We start from the raw sequence: 27,971 nt of genomic DNA on the forward strand, positions 1-27,971 counted from the left end.
TAGTTTACTTCTGTAATTGTCTGACATGAAAGACTAGAACATAATTGAAACAGGGTCATTGTTTATTGAGGACTCCTCAGAGCCTAGAACAGAGCCAGGCACATAGCATGTGCTAATACATCTCTGTTAAATTCATGAGTAATGTTGCCTGTTAGCAGATTAAATGCTGCTACCAAGTGTATTCATCAGAGTTTTTAACAATCTTGCCTGACCATGAAGTTTATTTCCAAGTTCTCCTAGGCTAGTGCTGAGCAGGACTTCGGGCAGCTGGGCCATGGCCCTTGAGATAAAGAAGTGAACCAACACTCAGCAAGAAGAAAAGGACTGTTTGCACTGTCCATTTGTGGCTCGTTTATAATACTTCCTTTGCTTCCTCAAAGGTGAACAGACACGGGAACAGGTACATGTGGTTTGATAGGAAATGAAAAATTTCCAACAGTTTTAAATGGATGGACTTCAGGGCAAAGGCTGGCTTCTTTTGATAAAGGAGGTAGTTAATAGCTTACATTGTATAAGACTGCCCATATGCCCTGAAAAAAAACCATTCTTCATTATAAACTCTGAAAAAACAGCTTAACTAGTCTTTGAACAGGCCACCTTCATCAGTAAAACATGCTTCTATATCATTCTCGTCCTCGAACAAAACACTGTGAATAGCTATTGCCGAGCAGACGCCACCCAGTATCTCTTATGTGACATTAAAAAAATCCACTCAAATACCAACAGATTCCACTTTATAGCACCATTCCAAAATACTAAACTTTCTTTGCACCTTTATTTTTTTATCTTTTTTTTTTTTTTTTTGGTACACATTTAAAGTCTGGGCATCCTGTAAATTTCTGAAAAGCCTCATAGTAAAAAAAACCGACTAATTTTTAGGACAAAGCAATAACTCAGTTTATAGGCAAGATGATCTCAAGCAGGCTGGAAATTCTTCATGGGCTTCTGTAAATCTTGATTCGGGGGTGAGAATATGGAAAGGAGGCTAAAGTCTTCCTGGATTAGTCTAGAGACTATGTTGCACATCAGGATAGAAAAACTTGTTGCGCATCGGTTACAATGCAAACCATAACAACAGTCTTTTGTTAATTATTTTACTCTTTTGATTGACAAGGGAATTGGGATACTGGATATGTTCAGAGTTTGTATACACCTTTTATTTGTACTCTGTAAGAGAGAAGTTAGAATAATATTGAACTCCCTCTTACAAATCTCCATATTTGAAGCTCGGAGCACTAAAATCTGTTCTTAGCAAGCAGATGTATTTAAAGTAGAATTATAAATGGGTCTTTAATTCAACATATATATGGTTGCATTGTTATGTAAGGAGACTGTTTGACTCAGTAATGTGGGAGTTGACAGAAGAGAGACTGCTTGCAGAAAAGATGATTTTTTTCCTCGTGACACTGGAGAGTCACGTCTCACAATGACTGTAACTGCATGTTCCTGTCTAACTCTTCCATCTATTACTGTGAGTAATGTGAACGGACACAATGTATGCGAGGGGCTGGGTATTCTGAGTATACTGTGATTGGAAGAGGGATGAGAAGAGGTAGAGGTCCACTAACAGCATAATTATGCAGCAGTTTCAAAGAAATTGATTATTACACAGTAACAGTCAATGACCCAGGAAGAGAAAGTTTAAATTAGAAGTGACTAGTATTAAAAAGCTACTGTGCACCAGGTAGGAAGGAATATGAGAACCATAATATGCCCTGAAATAGAAATAATCACTTTGCACTATGTACACCACATACAATATAACAGATTCTTTTGTAACATTGCACAGTATAAATATTATACACGGTGGAGTAAACTAAATGTAAAATAACTTTGAGGCACACAGAAGAAACAAGGAATAGATTGAACTTTGATTAAACTAAGATGGAGTTAGTAAAAGGCAGAATGTTAACATTTTCAGGCCAGTTAAGCTTCTGAGATCTCACCTCAAGTGGGTCGGCAGCCACCTCCCGTAAATACTGGAAATGATCATACCTCAATGTCGTTAGACTAAGTTAATTGCTTCAAAGAAAGACTAATTAGCTAAGTAATTTGAGAAAATCAAACTGTTGCTCCCCACTCTAAAGTAGGTAACCCCTAAAGGTCTCTTCCAAATGTAGGGTTTTATAATGTGAATACACTGCTGCATTCCCCTATTTCTTGTAAATAACTTGATTACTAGGAAACCACTTTAAGGAAACTAGAACAGTATTCAAGAACACCCATCACAGTGCTTAACAAGATTTAATGTACATTTATTCTTAACATGTGGAACATATAAAGATTTTATACTGAATAAATGATATTCATTAAGCCAGAGGAAAAGGAGGAATTTACATCAAGTTTTTTTCTTTTTTTTTTTTAAACTACATTATCTTGAAATACAAATGTGGATTCTCGTCACTGAAAAATCTTTGAAGTTGTGTTTCTTCCTTTTAGTTGTATTTTTTTCATTTTCTCTTTTTTGTCTGTACTGGTAACCATTTTCTAAATCAATCCATATACAACCATTTCCACACCTTGATTCATGAAGCAGTGATCAGTTGCTCTCCTGAAATCGAGCATGACTTTATACATACAGAAACTTGTACATTACCCTCTTTTTTTTTGTTTTTTTTTTTTGTTTTTGTTTTTGTTTTTTGTATTTTTTCTTTCTTTTTTTGGAGATATGGCCCTAATGAAAAAATATATAAAATAAAAATAAAAAATTATTTAAATCTACCATCACTTCGTAGTTACCACATCATGAAAAAGAAACTAAAACTTTGTACTAAAAAAAAAAAAAAAAAAAAAGAAAAGAAAAAAATGAGGGTATGTTTAATGTACAACTTCTATATACATCACAGCCCATAGGCAGTAAAAAAAATATTTAAAAAATGATTAAAGGAATTGTGAAGAACTGTCATGTGGAAGGTCAAACGCCGACAGCAGGCATGACGGGAGTGGTGAGGAGCAGTTTCCGGATCGTTGTCAGGTATGTATTTTCAATCTTAAAAAACATTGTTTTTGCTCCCAGCCTAGTGGAACCATTTTCCTGTGGAGAAACCAGTATCATTTCATAGTTTTGACTACTGACTGACATACCTCCTTGAGCCCCTATACCTGTATCTGTAGAAATTTCTATTGCACAGAACTTTGGGTGATGGGATGCAGTTTTTTTTTCATTCTCTGAGGAGTAAAACGCATAGGAAATGGATAATTTTTCACCTTTTTGACTCAGTGTGGTGAAATTTTCGCATCTTAGCATCTTTTGCCACAACTTTTTTCTTTAAAGTCAATTTGCTTCCCCCAAAAATGCAATACAACATGGAAAAGAACATTAAAAAGATCTGTGAAAAACCAAAAGTGACCTTTGAATGCACTAGACAGCAACTTTGGTTAAAAAAAAAAGAAAAAAAAAAAAACCCCAAAGGATGTACTTATACACACAGACAGCAAATATTAATTTCGTAACTGTTCAAATTAATTATTTAATTCCCAATTGGTAAATAGTGAATGGGGCAGAGGAGCAAAGATTTTCTTTTCCTTCTTCCTACGCTGGATAAACAAGAACAGAAAACAGCCAGTTATATGTGACCCTCTAATCTTCACTCACACATGCTTGCCTTCTCACTTATGTCATAACTGCCCAATCTGAAACAGTACATCACAGATGACAGATGCAACCAGAGAGTTCAGGACAGCTGATATCGAGATATCCAGCAACCGGCCCTCGTGCAAAAGGAATTCCGAGCGGTTTTCGTCCACTCTGGCCATGGCTAGCAAAGCCTTGGCCGCCCTGCACATCATGTCCACGCTAGGTGGTTCCAGGGGCGGGGGCTGCATGTGCATGAGGTTGTGCTGGCTCTGCTGGTACTGGGCCATCGTGACCCCATCCTCTAGGAAGCTTATCAAGTTTCCAATGCTTCCTTTCTGCACAGCTATGGCCCTTGCTGCTAGCGCGTCCCCTTGGGCAAGGTTCGATAAAAGCGCCATGGACATTTCTCGACAGACTGGGTTTTTGCGATCCCCAACGTACCTAACTAATGTAGCATAGAATTTCTCCTGACGACTAAATGGAGGAGTGGCCAAGATCAGGTCCACATTATTGTCCTGGATACTGAGTTTACAGAGGGTCTCCAGCACAAGTCTCTGAGGCGACAGGACCGAGTTGGGTCCCACAGTTGGAAAGGGATCTTGTGCCTCTGCAGACGGGCACACCATCCAGTGCAGCAAGCCATCCAAAATTGGCAAGCAGATGCTTTCCGTGTAAGCAGACAAGTCTAGCTGCCCGGAAATGTTGGCCAACGTGACCAACGTGTTATCCCTCAAGACCTCGAGGCAGTCCCACCACCACTCATCTTTGCTGCAGGCCACCCCCTTGTCCTCATCCTCCTCTTTCTCGTAGGTCTGTGGTGCTCGCTTTCTCTCTGGATGCTCGTGGTGAAGAAGAATCAGCTTCCCCAGGATCAGCACCAAGCCTGGATGTTTGGACATTTCGGCATCATTGCCAGGCACGAACGACAAGCTACGGACAATATTGGACACACAGATGCATCGCTTAGCCAGCGAGTCCTGCCAGTGTGCAATGGTGCACAGAGGAGTCTCGTCTCGGCTCCTGGGCTCGTCCTCCAGCAGCTTGATGTTCCGGTGACTTTTGGCTTGCTGGATACCAAAGGGAAACTTACTGCTTTCCGTCTGGGGCCCAGGGTTTGCGTCTTCGGGCAGTGCCCCTGGCCGAGCAGAGAGGACGTCATCGATGGTTGCTATGATGCTTTTCTCTTGCTGCTCTTCAGAGTCTCCTTTGCCTTCTTGCTCTTTCTTTCTACCTGTGGAGCTTAAGGGGGGAGGTGGGCGCCTGCGAGGAGGAATTTCCATCTTGCTCTCAAAGTGAGTCTGAATGTGCTCGGTGGTGTCGCCCCCGCCGAGCTGCCAGTGCAGAAGGCCACTATTGAACTCCTGCACACGCCCCAACTTGTCAGATCGGTCAACAACAAACAGGTTGTTCTTTTTGACTATCTTTATTGGCAGCTTGTCGAACTTACTGGCTTGCTTGGGCTTCTCCTTTGGGTCTGCAGCGGCATCCGGGGCAGTCAGAGCGATGCTGCTCTTTTCATCGCTTTCTGTCTTCTCGCTGTCTTCCTCCTCGTCCTCCTCGTCTTCCTCGTCGTCATCGATACATTCAGCATCTTCCTCCTCTTTCCCAGAATCGTCCGCCAAGGACTGGCTGTCGTCCTTCCTTGCTGCGTTGTGATCAAGTGCTTTTTGGCTGGGGTCTCCCACTTCATATTCCATAAGAATTCCAAAAATGTCAATCAGGCATTTTCTAAAGTACTCGACTAAAAGTTCCAGAAATCCAGACAACTGGAGAGGAGGAGGAGGAGAAGAAAGAAAGAACAGGTACAATGTCATGACATCAGATATGATCGAGGAGGGTAAAGCTCCTGAGACCCGTCAGTACCTTTTCATAATTGTCACACGTTTGTCTTCCTTTTTGGCTGGACCATGAAAGATAAACTACCTTTCAGGTACAGCGATTTCCTGAATTTCACAGTATCAACTACACCGACATTTAGCATGTTTCTTATTTGCTGCTTCCTTGCTTAGACTATCTACACAAAAACTTACTTTTTATTCTCATATTTCTAATATTAGCACTGAGGGAGTGCCTTGCTGTTCTTTACCTTTCTGTTCCTGATTTAGAGACAATGTGCTCATTATTAGAAGAGTTAGAACACGGATTTTATAGACTCTTTTGCCCAAAGTGACTCTGTTCTCTTCTATTATTTATCTGAGACTTGCTTGCCGGGATTTTTATGGTTGTTTTTCTTAGGATTTTATGGTTATTTTTGTCTCAGGTACCATAGGTTACCCTAATTTATGTTCTCTATATATCTTTTGGAGGAGGTAATTTCAGCAATGTGGTAGCTCATGAACACTGAAAATTAAAAACAAATCAATTTAGCCTCTGATAAATAAATTAGAATGTTTCATAAAATGCAATTTTACATTTCAGTTATTTATGACTCTAGCTGAAAGACAAAAAAAACTATGAGAGAACCACTGACTACGAGAACAAGTTCGGTTTCCTTTAAGCAAATGTTTATATCAAGAAAAAACCAATACACTTCATGATTAGCAACCGCCCTCTCTCCCAACACCCCCACCACGTTTAGGAACTCTAAAGAGTAAGTAACAAAAAGGATTCTTTCCCGGTAGATGTTCTGGAAATCAGCTATACCTTCATATCCTACTGTCAGTGTCTTGAAAGTAGAGTTGGAAACATTTTTAAGAAGTCAGGGGAAGCCCCCAGCACCAACTAGAAAGAATTGCTTTTAATGTGCTGAAGGCACAATGTTCCAAGGGCATTTTCCCTTTTTTTCCCAGGGGAGAAGGGAAAGTTAATAAAGCAATTCTGGTTATGAAAATATGTGATCAACAACAGTTCACCTAACGTAAGGATGAAAGTGCATTTTACTCTAGCAAATGCAGTACACAGTTTTTAAATACTTATTTTCTGTTAACACAGAACTCATACAATGTTTATGACCTTATTAATAAACTTTCTAGCCATTGAAAAATTGCCTTTCTAGGCTGATAATGAGGGCTTAAATGAGAGAAGAAAGAAGTAGAAGATTCTGGCCTTATTTCCACAGAAGCAAGGAAATTAAGTGTTTTCGTTTTTGCACTGAAAGTAGAGAGTTGTTTGTATACTGTAGGGAAAATGACCTCTTTCCATTTCTTATTTCTAAATATTTCTTTAAAAGTCTATAGTCCAGTGGACTCTTGGGCATTTCTCCCAACCTTCAGTGCTCCTCTCTTCTAGCTATTATGCTGGAAGCTACCTGAAGCCTAACTCCGAACAAAGGAGGGGTTTAAGCTCATTAATAGTAGTAGGCTTTTACATGACTGCTTCAAAATAACCTGCACAGAGGCAGAAATGGGAGAGCACAGACTAAGAAATAAGTTTAGCCATGAGTTCATAACTATTTTAGCTGACTGAGAGGTGTACATGGGGGTTCATTAAATTGTTCTCTCTCCTTCTATATATATTTATACATTCTATAAATGTATAGAATATAAAATTTCTAATCTTGAGTATCTTTTTAATGAAAATAAAGATGTCAAGTCCTCCTGGAAAGCAGGGTAATGTCCCATTGCAACCAATTGTGTTTCCAATGCTGACTCCAGTCACAACTTAATATTACATTTTGATTACTTCCCATTGGCCTGCTAATATTCATTCTAAACAATTTAATGTTACTACTGTCATCTATCCCATATACACATAAACACAGTCACTGTTCTCTTGTAAGAAATAGAGGTGTGTATGTACACACACTAAAGACTACAATGAATATTATCCCAGATGACTCTACATTGATTAAGGCTGGCTGATAATAACTGCAGTGATTAACAGTGTTGGACGCCTAGTGCTAATCAATTTAGGCATTAGTTCAAGCACAAGTGTGCACGGCCTGATGCTCTCCTATCCTAATTTGGTTGTTAGTTGGACTATGCTGGCTTACCTGGGAGAGATTGAAAGTAGCAACAGTGCTGTCATCATACAGAAGAATATTAATAGTGTCCAGAGCCCACGTACTTTCAGCCAAAAGACCTGATTTAAGGGACATCATCACACGCCACGCCTCTGGAGTAACTGAAGATGGGAAAGAACAAGGGTATCATGAATGTTGACTCTATGCATAAAAGAACAAAAGTTAACAAAAGAATAAGAAAAAATAAGTGGAGTGTTAAGTTAAATATTGACTTTAAACAAATGCTCTCAGGGACAGTTAAGCGTGATCATTTCGGATTTTAAATGGAGGCCATAAGCTGTAGTGAGAAACTTTCGTGGTTTAAGGTCTTCTCGCTCTGTTGGTCACGTAGGAGCTGAAAGTGCTTCTAGAGGTGGAGTGGCTGAGCACAGATGGTCCTTTCTCATGGCCGGGTTATTTCTTTCAGCCACCCTACAGAGTCTGCAATGTGGTATCAGAGCTTTTAATAAATGAGTCAAACCCAAAAGTGGTACTTGTCTTCTTTTGCCTTTGCCACTCGCAAGTGTCTCGAGGTGGCGTCCTGGAAGGCCGCCAAGTATGCAGAACATGGAAGCAAAATTTAACTCCAAAACAGCCTCCTCAGACACACGGCCTTGGCTTCTCAGGCTGCTCTCCTCTAGTCCTATGCTCCTGCCTCGAACATGCTGTGACAAATATCAGCACTTTGATGGCTCAGATTTCTCAGGAGTGTGGTCGGAGCCAAAGAATGGGAAGTGATTTGTTGTTTTCTCTATTCCTGCTACTGAAGAAAAGAAAATGATCAGGTAGAAAGTTTGTAAGATTTGCCATGAGATGGGGCTGTGCGAACAGACTCAACAGGCATCGGAATTTCCCAGGAGTTGTGGCAGCAGTGCAGGGCACCAGCCCGAGAGGGCAGAGACCCAGCTCGGCCAGACCCGTGGAGCCGTCTGGAGGCTGGGGGCATTCTCCAGGTGCCAAGAATCATCGGACGTGCAGGAGGACACTGTGGCTTTTCCGCTTTTATTTTAATTGCATCTGCTTTAAAATTGTCTAAGACAGCTACATATTATTTTTACAATAAAAAAAATCAAAATTACTTTAAAAAATAAAAATATACATTTCCCTAGGTTGAAGACAAATGCTATATAACCTGCACTGGGAGATTTTTAAAAAATTTAGATATATTTATTTAAACATACACACACACACACACACACACAATATATGTGTGTGTGTATATATATTTCTATATATAAAATGGTGCTCAGTACCTATGTCTCCTTCTCTCCCTCTGCAACCCCATATATATATATACACACACACACATATATATAGATACAGATATACATTATATATAAAGGGATAGATATATGTACATATGAAGGGATATATATAAAGGAATATATATATGTGTGTGTATGTGTGTGCATACAGTGGCACAATCACTGCTCACCAAAGCCTCGATCTCCTGGGCTCAAGTGATCCTCCTACCTCTGCCTCCTGAATAGCCGGAACTACAGAAATGGATCCCACTTTTGGCTAATTTTTTTCTTTTTAATAGAGACAAGGTTTTACTAGGTTGCCCAAGGGTGGTCTCGAATTCCTGAGCTCAAGTGATTATCCTGTCCTGGTCTCTCAATCTACATCTCCTTAATGTCCAGTGACTGACCTCTTTCAAATTATTAATATCTTTAATTTTCTAATCACTGCAAAAGATTTTAAGTCAATTTGTTCTTGAGTTTTTTTGAGTAATTTTTCCCAATATAACTCAGACCTATTATCTTTCTTCCTGTGTTAAAAGTACTTCAAAAATAGTGCAGAAACCCTGTGTGTACTCCCAGATAGTGCAGACCTCTGATTAGTATTCAGAACATCCCACAGAGGATAAACAAGCAACATCAGCATTCAATTGACATGGTTCTTGCCCCAAGTCTACCAGTGCGTTGGATGATATCAGTTCTATGTATCACAGCATAGCATGTTTTATATGTCATACCATCTATCAATCTACATATTACAGGCAGGCTTTAACTTTTTCCCATGGAAATTCACTGTATGTTGTCACTAAATTACAGAGGGGCTTGCCTTCAGATTTTCTCAGGTCACCTTTAGCATTTCATTAGCCTCACGGGGGAGTCTGTTATCACGTATTGTAGCGATTAAGTGGCTTGGTTAAGTTCAAATCTTTAAGCCCAAAATATAGTATATAATCACTGAGGATTCCCTGATCTCTTACTTGAAGCTCTGATCTTGAACACAAATAACACTCACGTGTAAAACTACCATTTTATTTCAAAACTCTTTTCTGGCACTATTTCTTAATTCAGATTAGCAGCCTCCAACTATTACTCCTATATAAAAATGCATCTTGATAATTTCTAGTCATAATTTTTTCATCCCTTTAAGATGAACAGGAACAGTATCTATACTAAAATTAAAAGTCTACACTGCAACTGGAATTCATTTCGGAATGAAAGCTTCGGAATTCTTACCGATATCTTTGGAGGTAATCTTTCGCCTTTGTTTCAAGACTGGTTGTGATGCTTCCACTGAGCCAGGAGGAAAGGTGATCTCCCTCCTGATTGGGGGTGGTTGGGGTGGTGGCCCGGTGACCTGGGATGCGGGGACCGTGGGCATGACCTTCTGCATCTTCATGGAGGGCAGAAAGGGAGACTTGCTTGGAGACATGCGGTTCTCCAGGGAGCGCTGGAAGGATGCTGGGCTGGGCGCCCTGGAGATGTGATTTGGCAGTGACGGTGGCGTCTGGTAGGACGGCTGTGGCGGGCGCGTGATGGGCTGCATGGAGGCTGAGGACGACATATAAGGCTGACGCTGGCTGACGTGAGAAGGCCACTGGCTCTCATGATTTATCCTCTGATCGGGTACCATCATATCGTCCGTGCGGTTCATGCCTGGGTAAGGGGGCGCCTGTGCAGGGCCGCCAGGGCCCTGCCTGTTCTGGTAGGGATAAGGCATATCATTGCGTGCTGCCCACATATTCTGCTGAGGCCCCTCGCTGGAGGACGACTGCAGCGGGCCGCCCATCATCTGAGGCGGGATTCCGTGCGTCTGGATCTGCCCCGGGCCCTGCATCCTCTCCCTGCTGTAGGGATATGGGTACTGGCCCTGGATGGGCCTGCGGTCCGGGCCCGAGTAGGAGCCTCCGTACTGATTGTACATCTCCTGCTGCTGGCTGCTGTACTGCATGTTGTACATGTCGCCCTCGTGGCGCTTGGCTGGGGGCCCGTACATGCCGTCCATATGGCGTTTGTAATTCTGGAATTTGCAGAAAGACAAATCATCCTGATGTGCTCTTACAGGTATAATCACACACTGAAATTATGCAAAATAGTTATTACCTGCTAGAATGTTCATTTCACAATGAATATGGGAAGCTTCTATAACAACTGAGACCAATCTATGTTCAATATTTCAGTATTATATACACCATGTCACACACTCAGGAGAGGGCATCCAAAATTTGTTTTCACGTGTTTGAAACTTTCTGTGGGAAAAAAAAAAAGCCTCCTCTCCTTAGGCTGTGCCACCGGGACAGCCAGCGTTGAACTCCCACACAGGCAGATGGCGCCCGGGCTGGGAGCGGCACTAGGACCACAGCAGGAGGCAGAAGGACCCTCTCGCAGGAGAGCCAGCATCCAGGGGCTGGCCTGAAAGGGTCTCGGGGTAAAAGGGTTTCTTGGGCCTCATTTTATGGAAAAGCTTCCAAACAGGACTCGGCTCTCCAGACTGGTCATCCGACATCCATCCCACAGCTCCTGCCTGACTTCTGGCCTGGCCAGGTGCGGCTCCCCCAAAGCCCCACTGGTCACAGCACTGAGGACAGGGCTGGCACCACACCTGCTACTAAGCTTGCTTCCCAGGATGCTCCAGGACCAGTGCAGTGGGTAGGTGGGACTCTGATGGGAGGCAGTGAGATGCTAATGTTTTTCACTTTACTTGAAAACTGTTTAAGATCAGCTGGTTTAAAAATGCAATTCACTGGCCAGGCGCAGTGACTCATGCCTGTAATCCCAGCACTTTGGGAAGCCGAGGCAGGAGGATCACCTGAGGTCAGGGGTTCGAGACCAGCTTGGCCAACATGGTGAAACCCTGTGTCTACTAAAAATACAAAAATTAGCCAGGCACGGTGGTGGGCACCTGTAGTCCCAGCTGCTTGGGAGGCGGAGGCATGAGAATCGCTTGAGCCCAGGAGGCAGAGGTTGCAGAGAGCCAAGATTGTGCCAGAGCGAGACTCCATCTCAAAAAAAAAAAAAAAAAAGGCAATTCACTGTGCCTATATGCTCCAGCAAAATTAAATAACTGAAAAATAATATACATATTATTGTATATAATTATTATAATTATATAACATATATATAGTTTTCAAAATTTTTATTTTTTACATGAGGTCTCAGATCTGAAAAGTTGTTTGAAGATAGCAAAGTCCTGTATGTCTGGAAAGCCACACCATGAAGGGCAGTTCTCTGCAACAGCACTGGTCACTGTAAGGGGGAGATCTTGCATAACTTAGCATCCCTGAGCTGCGATGGTCACCTGTGAACCAGCAAAAACCTGTCCCACTTATTCAAAATAAGTATCATTAGCATCTTATCTCATTTTTTAAAAAGCAGATTCACTTTCACTATTAGTATATAATATTTGAAGTTGCTTTTCTACACATTCTCCTTAAAGCACTGATGAATTTCTGCTCTAAAATGGCTTCTGATACAATAGTATGCACAACAGATACATGTTTAAAATATACTCACTCTAGCTCGGGCTTGTTATTATTTACAAGGACGAATACACTCAACTTCTTGTTACAGGTTATATTTGTTTCAGGAAACCATGTATCAAGAGTTATTTTTAATGTGCTGACTTCAACATCCCAGGAGTACTTTCTAGCATTAACTATATCCTGAATGCTCAACAAACACTAATCATCTTTGTGAGACATCTGAAAATCTTCAGAAGTAAGACAAGTTTGAGTTTTAGCCTCCAGGAGAGAACCAGAAAACACAGCACCCCACGCCCACTCGCCAACTCACCGGCTGCTGTGGGTACAGGCCGGGCTGGTGCCCTCCATACGGCGGCTGTCCCGAGGGAGGGCCTTGGCCTGGATACTGCTGCCCATAAGGTTCATGCCTGGAACGAGGCATTCAAAGAAAATTTAACTGAGAAAAAGCTTCAGGCAAACAGAGAAATAAACAATCCATTTCTGGAACCCTGACTCCCCCAAGCAGCTCTGTGTGGCCTTCCCCGCACACCCCTCCGACAAAGGCCCTCTGAGAGGCAGCTGCACGCCAACTGTTAGCACCAGGGATGGGAACACCCATTTTGGGAACGGTGCCAAACTCCTAGTTCAGGCTGTTGGCTAATAGGTGTCAGAGGAATACCGGTTGAGCAGGCAGGCACCCTGTAAGCACTTGTCAGAGCCTCTGGCCTCTGCCTGGGAGGCCGCAGCCCCGCCTCTCCACTGACGTGTACCTTAGGAAGTGTCGTACAATGCTATGATGTGAAGCATTAATGGAAGCAAGAAACGACGAGAAGAACTGAAGACTCAAAGGCAATGTTCCTAGAAGTACCGGAACATCAAAATGTTTGTACTTTGCACATTCTCATTATGAATGGAAAATGTTTAATTCTTAAAAGCTATACTTCAAATTTAATTCCAATGTTAGCTAATCATTGTATAAATACAAGTTCTCAGAATTTCACAGTCCTATACCCTAAAAGGCTACAGAAAAGAATGACAGGGATGATTTGAACGTACACCTATTACATCTTAAAATGGAAATGAATAATACATTCATTTTTCAACTACTAATATATTAAGAAATTATAAATATCATAAAAAATAGCATGTTTTAAAAGGCAATAGATTTGGAACTTTGAAAAATACATTGGTTTAAGTTAATATACTAAATCTTATAAGAAAGGGAACAATGGACTGAACATATTCCTAAGCTGATCAAGGAATGAGAATAATAAAAACAAATAAAAGAATTTTTAGATTATCACATGTGAAACAGACATGGGAACTTTTGATAACTACTTTGATATCTAAGAAGGAAGCTCAGAGATCGGAGGAAAGAAATGTATTTGACATGGGTAAAATTTAAGTTGCATAACAAGCAACATTTTTCAGAAGAGAAAACTTAAGAATGAGGTAAACCCCTCTTTAATGTGGTAGAGCCAAGATAATTGTTCTTCTTCTAATCTTGCCAGCTACCCCCTCAAAAAACATCTGTAGCTTTTCCTGGACCCTCAAAAACAAAACAAACCTAACTGAAATCCTTGATTCAGCACACTAAACATTACCTTATAGTTAACTGATTAACGAATGTATCACAAGTAAATATTGGCCACATTATGGCCAGGTTAAGAATCAGAAGAGTCAATTCCTAGGTCCCTAGGAGAAAGCACCGTGTCTCCTTAAACATGGGATGGACGCCCAAGAACAAGGCTCACAGACAGTACCACAAAGAAACCTCATTTGGTACAGCCGTGATTTTTCAACCTTTTTCTCCTCTGTATTACACTGAGGACGCTTTCCCACCGATGGACCTGTCCCTGTGACCCCAGCATGTGGCCTGATGAAACGTGGGCGGCTCTGGCCCAGCCGGTCCCCAGCAGAACAGCACATGCAGCTTCCGAAGGCAGCGATCCCAAAGCCAGCTCCACCCTGTGGCACACCACTGTGGCTCCGGGGAGGGAAAAGCCCTTCTATTAGGACTCTATCTTTTTTTCTTTAAAAATCTGAAATATCACATGAAAACCTTGCTTATAATCATGTCTCTTACGAGGAGTTAGAGAACATACCAACGAGGGGAAGCGGTTTCTGTGACAATGAGTATTGAAGTCAGGGCCCAGGCAAGGGACTTTCTCCACAAAAAGAAGCCTGCCCTATGCCATCATCTTAGGAAGCAGTTTTCAGATTACCTTTCAGAGCCATTTCAATCACTTTTCCTCTTAATTGCAAATCAATCTGAATCATCAGTCCTGCAGCTGAACTTGCCATTTTAACTTGCAAGTTTCACTTGCCATTTTAAGTCACTTCAAGATTAAGAGAGGCTGCAGTGAGGCCTGTGCTGTGGGTTTTCTAGAAATGTTAATTAAGGAGCAAAGTATTGTCCCTCTGTTTAAAATAGTCACAGGGAAAAAGCACTGCCTGGAAGACCTTTCCAGAATGCTGAAAGCCCAGTGTGGCTACCACTGCATAGGCCTTTCCCCCAGACAGAAAGAAGGGAGGGAGGGGAGCTGGTGCTCTGGAGGCCCAGGCACCAGCTGGGCCTGGAGTATGCAGCTAGCAGTCCCTCAGAAGGAAGCGGGGAGCTGGCGCTGGGTGCCAGCCTGACTTGTGGCGGCCCTGGCTCTTAACTTGGGGAAGAAGATGCCTACCAAGGCCAAGGTCCTTCTCCCTGGTCCTGAATAGCCATCAACTGAGGGCAGTCACCTGACACGCACCTGGTGACCAGCAGCCATTGCCTCTTTACTTTCACAGGAAAGGGGACACTGTATATTGTCATCAGTGGCTCAGCTGCCAGGGCTCAGAAATGTGTGTGTGAGGAAAGCACAGTTTCTAGTAAATCATCTTACCGCCATCTTAAAAAATACTCACCTTCGGTCGTAACTGGCTCCATAGGGAAACTGCTGGCGCTGCCCCATGCCCAGGTTGGACATTGCTCCGGAGGGACTTTGGTTGTACATGTCCTGCATGCTGCTGTTGGGCATCTGTCCTTGCGTCATAAAGGGCTCGCTGCTTCCAGGCACTGCAATATTTTAAATAAAATGCATACATTTAGGCATTTCTGAAAGTCAAAGGCCCATCCATCCCTTCTAGTAATCTCTATTGTCTTTGTACTTTTTCTTTTTTTTTTTGAGATGGAGTCTCACTCTGTCACCCAGGCTAAGTGCAGTGGTGTGATCTTGGCTCACTGCAACCTCTGCTTCCTGGGTTCAGGTGATTCTCCTGCCTCAGCCTCCCGAGAAGCTGAGATGACAGGCACCCACCATCGCGCCTGGCTAATTTTTGTACTTTTAGTAGAGAGGGGGTTTCACCATGTAGGTCAGGCTGGTCTTGAACTCCTGACCTCAGGTGATCCATCCACCTCAGCCTCTCAAAGTGCTGGGATTATAGGCGTGAGCCACTGCGCCTGGCCTGTACTTTTTTTAAATATGGTAGACCATAATACTATTGAAAGAGCCTAAGGTGTGGAGCCAAGATGTGCTCTGTGGGGGCAGAAATCTAAGACGGCCTCGAAGATCCAGCCCCCTCTGCCTGGTGGGCACCTCCCCTTCAGGACCTGTGAATACCATGGTATCACTCCCATGATTATGTTATGTTACATTGCAAAAGGGGCCTAACAGATGTGATTATAGTTACTAATCAGCTGACTGCGAGTTAACCAGAAGGGAGACTGTCCAGGTAGCCCTTTAACTTTGGATCTAGAGCTTAGAGAGGAAGCAAGTCAGAGATATTTTCCTGCTGGCCTTGAAGAAGCAACTGACATGCTGTGGAGGGGGATCACGTGTTAGGAAAGGTGGGCAGAGGACAGTCAACAAGAAAACGGGACTGTAGCCTCACAACCACAAGGAACTGAATTCTGTCAACAACTTAAATAAACTCGGAGGAGGACCCTGAGCCTTCAAGGAGCTCACAGTCCTGGCAGACAGCTTGATTTCAGCCTGTGGGACCCTGAGCAGAGGCCCAGTCACACTGTGCCAGATTCCTGACCCACAGACACTGTAGGATCATACATTTATGTTGTTTTCAGCTGCTAAGTTTGTGGTAACTTGGTATGTCACAACATAGAAAACTAACACAGGCCCAGATCCATTCCTTACTTGGGTAAGTTACCTCTGAGCTTAATTTCGTTTCTTTTTAACATTTTTATTATGTTTTTTAGAGACAGGGTCTCGCTCCATCACCTAGTGATAAGAGGTGCAAAGGTGCAGCTGCAGTGGTAAAATCATAGCTTACTGTAGCCTCGAACTCCTGGGCTCAAGCGATCTGCCTGCCTCAGCCTCCTGAGGTGCTGGAATTAAAGGCATGAGTCATCACCTGGCCCCTATTTTCTTGTCTATAAAATGAGGCCAGTAATATTATCCCATGAAATGGTTGTAAGGAGGACATAAAATATGTATACAAAGTTAGTTCCCTTCTCCCATAAGAAAAAAAGTGAAAACCTTAACATTCAGCCACTGATTCACTCCAAAATAAGGATTAAAAAAATTATTAGGGAGTTAAGAATAGCTCAAGATGGGATGAAATACAACTATTTCTAACACAGGATGGAGTGCCAATTAGGTAGTATATGCAAATCAGCATCAGCTCAGAGCCTGAAGGAAATTGGGTTCAGTCCAGAAACTAGCCTGACGGCAAATTAAACATTTTAATATAAATTTTCATCACTATACAGTATTGCTACCTTTCTCCATCCTATGATTATGTGAAGCAAAAGCTGGTTAAGATTTTGTGAGCGGATACATTTTGTTAGGCTGGTAGAGAGGGGCCAATGCCAGCATCAAGTATTTTCCCTTGCAATGTGCTTTCACCTATTTTATCTATTTGATCTCACATCAACCTGTGGTAGAACCAGTTTTGAAGTTACTTTCTATTTTGTAGATGTGAAAACAGAGATAGACAGAAATCACGTGGCATAATTAAATAGCTTTTCTCTAATACACAAGGAAATTTAAAAGCAACACCAAATTAAAAATGGGCAAACACATAAATGAACATTCACAAAAGAAAAATAAATGGTCAATCAACATATGAAAAGATGTGTGAGTTCACTAATAATGGAATGAATCCAAGGTAAACAGTAACGAGGCTTTCTCCCTTCCATCTGATTGGCCAATGTGAAAATGATGGACAATGATCATTTTTAGTAAGGGGGTGAGAACCCACACACCCTCACATGCTCTTGTTGAGAACATTAAACTGGTATAAGGTTTGCCAATACCTGCTTTACCTGCTATGGGAGGCTCTGCTTTGGCAACCCCTAAAGAAGCGCATCTCCCAGCATTCGCAGCCTGGGAAACCCCTCCCATGATGCCTTTGGGCTTGGTCATGTGATTAGCATTGCCTAAGAGGGTTCCAGCAAGTGAGATGCAGGCAAAAGTTTTTAAGTGCTTGCTCCCAGGACCTGTCCTCTTGGAGTGCTCCCTCTTGAAATCCATCTGCCATGTTATGGGCACCTAAGAAACTACATGGAAAGGCCCCATGGAGGAGGCTGCAGCCGACAGCTCCAGCTGAGTTCCCAGTAGAGCCTGGGGATGACGTCAGCCACTCGCGACACATCAGAGCCCAGCAGAGCTCTCAGCCTGGTTCCCAGATGATGGCGGCTACCTCAACGTCCTAGCTGACAACATGACACACAGAGCGAAGAACTACCCAGTCTACCACAGAACTGAGAGATATAATTAAGTGTTACAGTTTTTAAAGTCACTAAGATTTGGGGGTAGTTTGTTATACTGTAAAAGCTCAGATATTCAGTAAAAAAAGTTAATATCCTTTGATTCAACAGTTCTACTTCTAGGAATCTATTTTGCAGAAACATTCTTACAAATGTGAAAAAACTGTACTTCAATAATCACTGCTTCATTGTTTATAATAGCAAAAGATTATGGAACAACTCACCCATTACTAGAGCATTAGGGTGGATCTATTCAATTAAAACAAGTAGAGCTATGTGTACAGATATTAATAGACATTTGATATATACTATTCTGTCAAACATATAAAATGATGTTCATTTATATGTAATCCATCAATTCCTCAATCAGTGAAGTAAGGAAGTAAGAAGGCAGGGAATAGGTCGGTGAACAGGCAGGGCCAGGCCCCTCAGGGCTACTGAGGGCTAATATTAGATCAGACTCTTTGACCATGCTACCATACTACAGGTTAACACCAACAGCAGCAGCAACAGAGACAAAGAGTATGTTTTCCACGGAAGTTAGTCATTAAATAGAAAATCATAGCACCATTAAGTTTACTGACAGAGTAAGGCAAACTGAAGAATGGAAAACTATACAGAACAGGAGTAAGACTCTTAGAAAATCTGTTTCCTGTGGATTTTCTGCTTATCTGCTTTTATTTGGTACTGAATACACCAGTACCATAAGGCAGCAAGTGAACTGAAATATACTAGAGATTGTACTTGCCACTGGGGATCATTTACATGGTTGATGAAAACATCACAGACAGTCACCAAAGTAGGATGGCTGAACCTTATGATGGCGTGAAAGCGACAGGCATTCAGTATGCTCCTCAATTTAAGATGGGGTTATATCTGGATCAAGTCATTGTAAATCAAAAATATTGTAAGTGAAAGTGTGTTTTCAACTTACCAATATTTTCAATTTAGGATGGGTTTCTTCTGATGTAACCCCACTGTAAGGTAAGAAGTATCCGTATATATCTACCTAGGGCCTAGCAAGGTGATCCCAGAATCATTCTACCCCAACACACTTTATTTTTATAACAAGAAAACTTCTAGGCATAAGGACACAAGGGAAATACATCTACAGTTGTCTAATGTAGTGTATCGGTGGGATATGGGAATGGTTTGTAAAACATTTTGAGGCCAAATTCCAAATACTACTAATTATTTTTTTCCATGTTGTCATATTTTCAGAGTCTAAAGCCACCAAAAGCACTAACGAAATGTTCTGTGTAGCATCTCATACCACTAAGAAAAATAGCTCCCCCAACATTCACAAAGCTTTTGAAATTCTAAGCTTCTGGATTTACTGCATGTTCTGCAAAATCCTCACTTGGAATCAGCAGCCCTGAAACTTCTGAAAGAAAAACAATCATAGATGATCTTGCTTTATGAGTGTTATCTGACATATTATACACAAAATACTATGAATTTCATTTATAAATGGTATATGCCCTATATTTAAATTTTAAAGATTTTCCATTGTTCTTTTTCATTGGTCTATAATACATATGAAAACCAAGGCTTTGTACTTTATGCTTCTCTCCATTCAGACAATATTATCAAGAAATTCATGTACCCCAACATCTAAGCACAACACAGGTACTATTATTTAAGGGATTCCAGAGTAAGTACTTCCATAAAAATATTATTCACTATTTCTTCTGTATTTTTTTTCCAATAATATTCATATCATTCTTCAATTTCACAGGCCTTGAATGCATTTGGAAGAATGCCCAAGAGCGAAATATCAAGTCTCCACTTGTGGCTTGTAGACCACGGGCAGAACTGAAGGACAGTGACTCAGACAGTCACAGCTTCAGTGCTGCCTCAACCTTGGGAGTCGGCGGGCATCAAGGGAAGGGCCAGCCTGGTGTCTCCTGATGGCAGTCACAAACTCCTGCACTCTCTCGCAAGGATCTCATCAATCCCATCACTGCAGATGCCATTTCTACATTTACTACTCCAAGATCATACCGACTCCAACATCTGCTCAGCTCCAGCCATGCATTCCATGCTTTACCACAGGGACACACCCCAGACGGTCTCCAGGTTCCCCTCTCTAGCCCAGTCCGTTCCCAATCCTCCGCACTGCAGGGAATGATGTCTTCACCTGCTCAGTTGTGGTTAGCTTCTCCCTCAGGGCCCGCATTCACTCCGTGAGCACCTCTGATGTACGCTCTGCCGGGGGGTTCCCTCTGCGCTGCTGATGTCCAGCTCCAGTTGGCCAGCTCCCCCTAGACTCTCAGTGATCTCCCCAAAGCTACTCTTACCTCTTTCCAGTGCATTCTCCAGAGACGGCCAGTTATTTACTTATTTATGTATTTATTACAAAAAAACCTACTCACATCACTTCCCTGCATAACATCTTTCACCTTGGTGAAAAATCCAGATTCATCAATACGCCCACAGACACTGAAAGGCTCTGGCCCCGCTGGCCTCAACGACCTCAGCCTGTCCCCGGGCCCGTGCTCACTGTGCTCTGGACACCCACCACCTGTTCATACACCAAGCTCATTCCTGCCACCACCCCCATGACAGGTTCTCAGGGCCCTTCCCTCCTGACCACCCAGTCTAAATCGCTCTCCCTCTCTCCCATCGCGCCACCCAATGCCACTGCTATCTGTATTCTTTCTTCCTTTCACTTTCCTGTCTTCCACCAACCACAATCTTTAACTGCCTATTTGTGCTTACTTTTTGCTTCCTCCCAGGAATTAAGAAGGCAGGGAGTCTGTGATTCCCTGAAGGTGGGCAGCGACTCTGATTTACCAATCCACGAGCTAGCGCCCAGCACACACTAGCACAACACCATGCCAGGTGCCGTGAAGCACGTGCTTACTTACCACTGCCGCCAGCCACTCTTGTCTGAGCTCTGTGTGCAGGAACTTAATCCTCACCATGCCTTTGGAAGTGGGTCCTATTATTTTCCCAATTTCTAGATAAGGAATGTAACTTGGTGTGTGTGAGGAGGTGGCAGGTATCCAGAAACAGGGAGCATGTGCCGGGGAAAAGGCCGAGGGCGCTGAGGCCAGCTGGGGACAGGATGAGGGCACAAAGAGGCTAACTGCTTTTCCCAAGGCCACAAGTGGAGTGGGATGGGGACCTGGGACCCACACTGAGGCAGCCTGGGCTCAGAGGTGTTCTGAGTGAAAGGTAAACTGTTGTGGAACGGTAGACAGTAGAATGCCCACTGGTCCACGCCCGGGCGGAGGCCCCTCTGCACGTACCTTTTCTCATTCCCCCAAAGGGGTCCTTGTTGGGCTCATAGGGCATCCTGCCCATCACATCGGGCATGCTCATACCCTGCTGGTAGGGGGCGTTTGGAGTCATGGAGTTCCGTTTCGGGAAGGATGAATCACTCACGTCTGAGAACGGGTCGTGCACACTGATTGTACTGCTTCTGAAGAGATGCAAGGAATGAAAGCTTAATGATACAGCGGGAGTTACCTCCAAACAGTACATTCAGAAGATGAACCAATCTTGAAATGTGCAAATGCAAAAACCATCCAAAATAAATGACATGAAGAAAACTGGTAGTCATCAACATTTAAAAACTCTCTAGGAAATACCATTTCTTCTCTCTGTGAAGTTTGCTCCAGAAAACTAAAATATGAACAAACGTGACTTTGTATGGCTCATAGAGTTATTGGAACATACCTTCCACCTTGCATTGGGGTCATCTGTCCGTGAGGGGTGGAGGCTGGGGTAGGTGGCTTCAGATCACCTGGAACCTCTGCCATGGAATTGCTGCCAGTTGACTGAGGGGTCTGTGGGCCTTGCAAGGATCCCGAGTTAGCTGATAGCAGCAGCATCAAGAGAAAACAGGAAGAAATCCAGAGATTACCAAGTAAGCCCAGCCGCCTTGCTAGTTGTATAGGTGAAAGAAATAAATGTAAATAAGACACCATAATGATGTTGTAAAATTCATTGCTTTTATATTGTTTACAGTAAAAATTAGTAAAGAAGATTTTGAGTAAACATATTTCATTTGTGAGCCATAAAACACATTTATATCTTTTGACTGGATACTTATTTTCTGGGGTATTTATCCCAAGAAAATAATCTAATAAAAAGGAGGCTTTTGGCAGAAGAGTGTTTATTTGCTGTTGTCTAGACTGGAAATAATCTAAATGTACATTTTTATAAATGGGATGAAAATTTTGGTGCATCAACTCGGTGAATTATTGTGCTGTTGTAGAAACAAAATTAGGAAACTTAGTTCTGGGTCTTAGACAATGTGAAATGTTTAAGATGAAAAGCAAGGACACAAATTGACAATGAGCCTTATATCATTTCAATAGCTTCTCAACATCTGAATGCGTCTGTGCTCTGTCATTAATAGTGTCACTTGTTGACCTATGAAATCAGAGTTGTTATCAAAAAGCACAAGTCATACTGGTTTGGAGTTTTTAAATGTTATCAGGGTGCTGAGATGTGGCTTTAAGTATAATTACATTATAATAACAGAATTGAACCGGTTTTTTCCAAATCTTATGTGGGACTCTGGGAAAAATTAATTAACCTCACCTTGAGGGAAAAACATAACATTTGCAGGGCTCCTGCTCTGTCATCTCTTGTAGTCCTTAGCATGCTAGATCATCAATAGATACTGGTTTCATGTGTGAATTAAATGCTTAATAAATGAGTAATACGCCTACTATAGCCTAGGCTCTCTTCTACGCCCACATACACCAGTGGACCAAACTGACAAGAAAGACAACAACCCCTGCCCTCATGGTAAAAAAGTGCAGAACCCCCTGAACAAACGACAGGATTACTGCTGCTTGTGAATCACATTTTCCATGTTATTGTCTAGAATACCTTTCCCTATGATGTTCCCAAGGCTCACTACAATTACTATTATTCACATTTTACTTCAGTGGCAACAGAGGTGAAACAAACCATGAGAAGTTACAGAGGACACTGCGAAGGAGTCAGAAATCGAAAGGAGTACATTGTTTCTACACGGAAAGCCTCAGCTGGACAGAGACATTTGTAGTCCGATGAGGTCTGCTCAGCCCCTGGCCTGGGCTGGAATGAACGCTGGCCGACAGAGCTGAACACCGCGTAACATCCGTCCCTGTGAACCCTGCACTGAATGACTTAGAGAAGTTCTCAGAGATGCCAGAAAGACTGACTTTTTAAAAAAAGCTTTTATTTCCTTTTTTTTTTTTACTTTGATTTTAAGTTGAGGGGTACATGTGCAGGATGTGCAGGTTTGTTACACAGGTAAACGTGTGTCATGGGTGTTTGTTATACGGAGAAGATTGATGGCTAATGTAGATGCCTAATGTAGGTATAAAAGAAAAATGTATTCACTCATACTTACAAACCGAATTTGCGTAAAACCCTGGAAACGCATGTTAAAAAGGTATATCGGAATAACGGAAGAAAGTCCTCTTTTGCAGATATAAAAGGGTAATCATCCTGCAGACATGGCTGCCTGCCCAATGCCGTGGAAGAGCAGCGACTTGCTTCCGAAATCCAGGCAGGCTCTGCTACAGCCTCGACAGCTTCCTTGGAAACATCACTTGCAAGGCTTGATTTCAGAAAGACCCTTATTTACAAGTATTCACATTTATAGCTAATAAAAAAAAAAGGAAAAATCTCTCTTGCCAGTGCTTTTTTTTCCTTTCATGAAAAAAAAAAAAAAATGAATGCAACCTCTTGTAACTCCATTAATAGAGGAGGCTGGCAGGCTCTCTAGGACATCCCTACCTTTTGCCAGAAGCTACAAATGTATACTCTAAAGTAAACAATGGAAAGGTTACTGAAGGTTAAGTACATTCACACACTTCAGACAGCATGGCCAGGCTCCTAGCTGGGAAGATAATTTACCCGGCACGAACCTGGTGCCCTAGTTCTGGCTGGGTTGCGGGAAGTAGGGTGGGGAGAAGGAAGAGCTGATATGTCCCAGGTCTACAGTGACTAGAGGTCAACCAGAGGGCACCTCTGTTTATAACCCGAGCCCCTTTCTCATTTATCTTCCACTGAGGATTCCCTAGTTGGATCCATGACAGGTTTTGTGACATCACCTGTCAGCTAATAATAGAAATTCAGTCAGCCACCTGCCAGCCAAGATGGATGGGTTTTTGGTTACAGACTTACTAATTGAATGTGGAGCTCCATGCCCCACCCCTGCCCCACTTCTCCCAGCCTGGTCCCTTCCATTCCCCTCCCCATCTCCAGCTTACAGGCTGCAGAGGCCATCTGGGGAGGCGCTTCCTACAGCACTCATTGGAAATCCCCCACACCCTTTTCTAGATGCTTTATAACGAGATCCCCACTGGCACCTTAAAGACAAACCACACCCCAAGGCCTTGCCTCAGTTCACCTGGGAGTCTCAATCACTGACTTGCTCTGGTGGCTGGAAGACAGGAACCCAGAAACCCAGTGTGAGAAGCCACATGGCAACTTGGCAGTGATGTGTGGGGTGCAGCCCCAGGAGCCAAGGGGCTTATACCTCCCAGAGGCTAACAGAATTGAAGCCTAGAGCTGTATTAGTACCCCAAATCAAAATCTGACTAGAGACAGATGACTTGGAGTGCTCTTAGAATACAGTAAAAAGACTTAGGATTTTAGTTGGTTCAGAGCAAAGGCTGGGGGAAAAAAATCTAAAATGTTTCTTCAGAATCTTTTAGTTTAGTCTGCCTGAATGTGCTGGTAAAAAATAAACTACGATGATATTCTTCCGGGAAAAAGTGATTCAAAGAACATCAATTTTTACTGTAAATTTGTGTTTAAAAATTTTGTAATAAATGAGACTCTAACATGGCCAATACTTGGGAATAATTTTATTTTCCTTTAACAACAAAAATGTTTCCAAGACCATTTCCCTAATGATGGGACTGGAATTGGAGAGGCCACCTGCCGTGTGGGTGGCACTGAATCGAGAGGCTTCTAAAGACCGGGGTGCCTCCGCCTGAGATCCCCGGACATCTGTGTGTGACTGGAGCTCCCTGCACGTGCTCTTGGGGCTGGGCGAGACCAGGAGGCTTTCCTTCCACTGCCTCCTGTGTCACAGGACCTCGGCTCCCTCTGGACTACTGAGAAGAATGTATACCAGGAGTCCATCTGCAATCCAAGCTCTTTTGTGTAGTTAAAATGATAATGTTGCCATAAAAATGGCAGTTTAAACAAGGGGAAAAGGGAAGGGCTGGCTGTTAAGAGAACAGGCCCTCCACTTTCTGAAGGATCTATATGCCTCAGCAGGGCCCCCGTCCTGAAGCTGATGCACACTGGGAGAGCTATTCTCCATACACAAGGGCAGCCCATTCAGTGACACGAGTTCTTTCCTGGCAAATAAAATGTACCCTTAGATCTTTGCAGACATCACCACTTTGCTCCCTACGCCCCACTGGGTTTTTATTTTGGAAAAATAGTTTCAGAGCTGTTCATGGGCAGCTTGTTTTACTCTGTGAACTGGATGTAATGTTGTGAGATTTTTAAAATTAGATTTCCCAGTTTTTAAGGGACACCAGAGTTGGCAAAGCCTTTGAATCTTTATGGATGAGGTTAGCGAGGATTTCTCCTTGTTTTTAGAGCCTACGGATGTAATTCTAGGTATATTCACTACAAGTGCACTTTGGGCCTACAAAGTATTTATATGAGATCCCTTGATTAGGAACCTTGGCTATCAGCTTTACCATCCAGACAGTAGCTAGAGGAAATCATTAAAAGCAAAATAACTTCTTGCTCTGGCTTCTATATGTAAACATCTCATGTGTTACAAAGGTATTTTCAACACAGGCAGAGGTGTCTGGTGGGTATCATGTATACTCTAGCACCAGATGCCCCAGAAAAGACCTTCTACTCCCCAGCTAGTTGGCTTTGGGCAAGGTACTTAGATTCCACGAGACCTTCATTTTCTCATGGATTTTAAAATAGTATCAAAGTCACAGGACTGATGTGAAGATGAAATGATAGCACTTAGAAAAGGGCCCGGCACACTGGAAGTGCCCAGGAAACATGGGCTGCCAGCCACACTCAGAGCAAGCTGTGTACAGGAGCGGTGGGTGCAGCCACCTCTCGTAGACAGGGACCAGGAACAGTGAGGCTACGTGCTGAAGGTCGCTGACTGGGAGCCAGACACAGATAAGAGAATGGTCGGATCTACTGGAGTGAGGTCACCACCCAGCACTAAGGTGCCAAGGTCTTCCCCCCCTACTACTGCATTTATCAGAATATATGATTTTGTAATTTCAAATTTGAAACCCGAACGGTAGAACAAAGGCTAGCAGGGGAGCTGGAAGGAATGGGAGGGTCTCTGTCAGTGGGGAGGGGAGGGAAGGGAGCTGGCAGGTGTCACTGACGCGGCTTGGCCTGTGAGCGTGTTGGTGACGAGCACTGCACCCATTCCTAAGACCCCTGACTTCCAGGACAAGGCTGCAAACGACCACCTGTTTCCAAAACAAGACTGTGTGAATCCTTACCACGACAGCTTGCTAAACACCCTAGAAGTGAGAACTCGCTGGGCAAGGGACGTTAGAAACTAAGCCCAGGCTTCATTTTGCTAAAGTTCAAATCTGAGGGTTTCTGACAGAGGGTGGGCGCGCTCGACCTGTCAAACCTGCAGGGCGGCATTTCCTAGAAGTGCACAAGTGTTCAAACAGGCCACTGGGGATCTTTATTTTGTGTAGTGGTAGATGGAATCTTTTTGAACACTTGTATAAGGAATAAACATATATGGCTCAGAATTCAAAAGCCTGTTTTGATTAAGGTACAGCAAAAGAAGGGGTGCCTTCCAAGGGCCAATCAGAAATGGCCACATGCCAGATTTAATTCTCTCATCCCTTAACACTGCCAATGGGCGTCCAATTAAATAAACAAAACGACGCAGGAACCCCCGCCTCTCAAAGGTCCCGAGTTCTCTGTTGGCCTGACTGTGAAACGACCTTCCCGGAACCTCCCAGGCCAGACGCCTCGGCTTTCCTGGGCCAGTGACTGCAGCGCCGCCACTTACCAGGAGATGGCGGCTGGAGCTTGGGCTGCTTTTTGGTGTCCCCGGTGCTGAAGACTTCCGGCGGGGGCTCCTCCCCGCGTTCGATCTTGCACTCGAAGGCAAACAGGTACTGAATATACTGCTTTTTCAGGGAGCTCGCTGCACTGCTTGAGGTGCCAACGTTTAGGTTGGTGGCCAGCTCACGCCACTTCTTGTTTTTATTCACCTAGCAAAAAACACAGCAGGATCATTGGTTTGCAGCAAAGTGGCTTGTTTAAAGCCAGGAGACATCTTGGTTTACTTTTTTTCATTTGCCTCTTTTAACTAATGCTCATTACTCCCACTCAGGAGTGCATAGGCAGCATTTACAGTTATAAAACCATTAGGGAACCTGCTGATGGCAACAGAAAAAGCACTGCTCCGAGGTCCTTCTGCCCGCTGTGTCTCCCAACGCCTCACACTTATCCCACTCCACCTCCAATTAAGGAAAAAGGGCACCTCAAAACGTTTAAAAAGCAACAACGGCACTATTTTGCAATTTAGGTTTTTGGGCAGTGATGTGAGAGTGCTCATTTCAGCAGCTGCAAGCTCTCAGAAGTGGGCCTGGGATTCTGGGCAGTACCCGTCCCCTCACCCCAAGACTGCTTGGGGTGTCAGGCAAAAGCAAAAGCAGCACCTCGTGCGAAGGCGAATGAGCCCCTGGACCGACGGCCCCCAACTTAAAAAGCCTGATGCGATGCCACTGGCCACCAGCCCCGCCGACGGGACAGGTGCACGCCTTCCTGTGCGGTGCTCTTACTCAAGGAGGCTTAGGCTGGAGACAACACAGTCACAAAAGGAGAAGAAAGAAAGAGAACTCCTGAAATGCGACATCAAGATCTGAGGCATTAATTTTAACCTTTTGATTCCCACTTGGGAACAGGTTATGAAAGGTTAAACATATGAATGAAACATGAGGATTTGCAAATAACTTGGAGAAGGTTTTGCCTTTTGATGTCTCCTGTGTTGTGTGGCAAGGGAGGGGGTAAGGGGACAGTGGTTTTCAATGAAATATTAAATTTCTGGATTCAAACTTTCTCACAC

At 43.2% G+C, this 27,971-nt stretch overlaps 1 protein-coding gene across 7 annotated transcripts in view; it reads right to left on the minus strand.

The window, feature by feature from the left end:
• Nucleotides 1-2,230: 2,230 nt before the first annotated feature.
• The window catches only part of ARID1B (AT-rich interaction domain 1B), a 442,915-nt gene continuing 417,174 nt past the window's right edge, over nucleotides 2,231-27,971 (minus strand). For 6 of the 7 annotated variants that reach the window (XM_031667341.1, XM_031667340.1, XM_031667337.1 and 3 more), the window contains 8 exons: nucleotides 26,910-27,114; nucleotides 21,605-21,743; nucleotides 21,175-21,347; nucleotides 15,121-15,271; nucleotides 12,548-12,644; nucleotides 9,992-10,775; nucleotides 7,509-7,639; nucleotides 2,231-5,343 (listed from right to left, as the gene is read on the minus strand). In XM_031667341.1, the coding sequence (XP_031523201.1) occupies nucleotides 3,619-5,343; nucleotides 7,509-7,639; nucleotides 9,992-10,775; nucleotides 12,548-12,644; nucleotides 15,121-15,271; nucleotides 21,175-21,347; nucleotides 21,605-21,743; nucleotides 26,910-27,114 (3,405 nt within the window). In that variant the 3' untranslated portion in view covers nucleotides 2,231-3,618. The remainder of the gene's footprint in view (nucleotides 5,344-7,508; nucleotides 7,640-9,991; nucleotides 10,776-12,547; nucleotides 12,645-15,120; nucleotides 15,272-21,174; nucleotides 21,348-21,604; nucleotides 21,744-26,909; nucleotides 27,115-27,971) is intronic. The other variant, XM_031667339.1, reaches the window with a different exon arrangement.

Source organism: Papio anubis, chromosome 6 (assembly GCF_008728515.1).
Source record: "Papio anubis isolate 15944 chromosome 6, Panubis1.0, whole genome shotgun sequence".
Taxonomy (NCBI): Eukaryota; Metazoa; Chordata; class Mammalia; order Primates; family Cercopithecidae; genus Papio; species Papio anubis.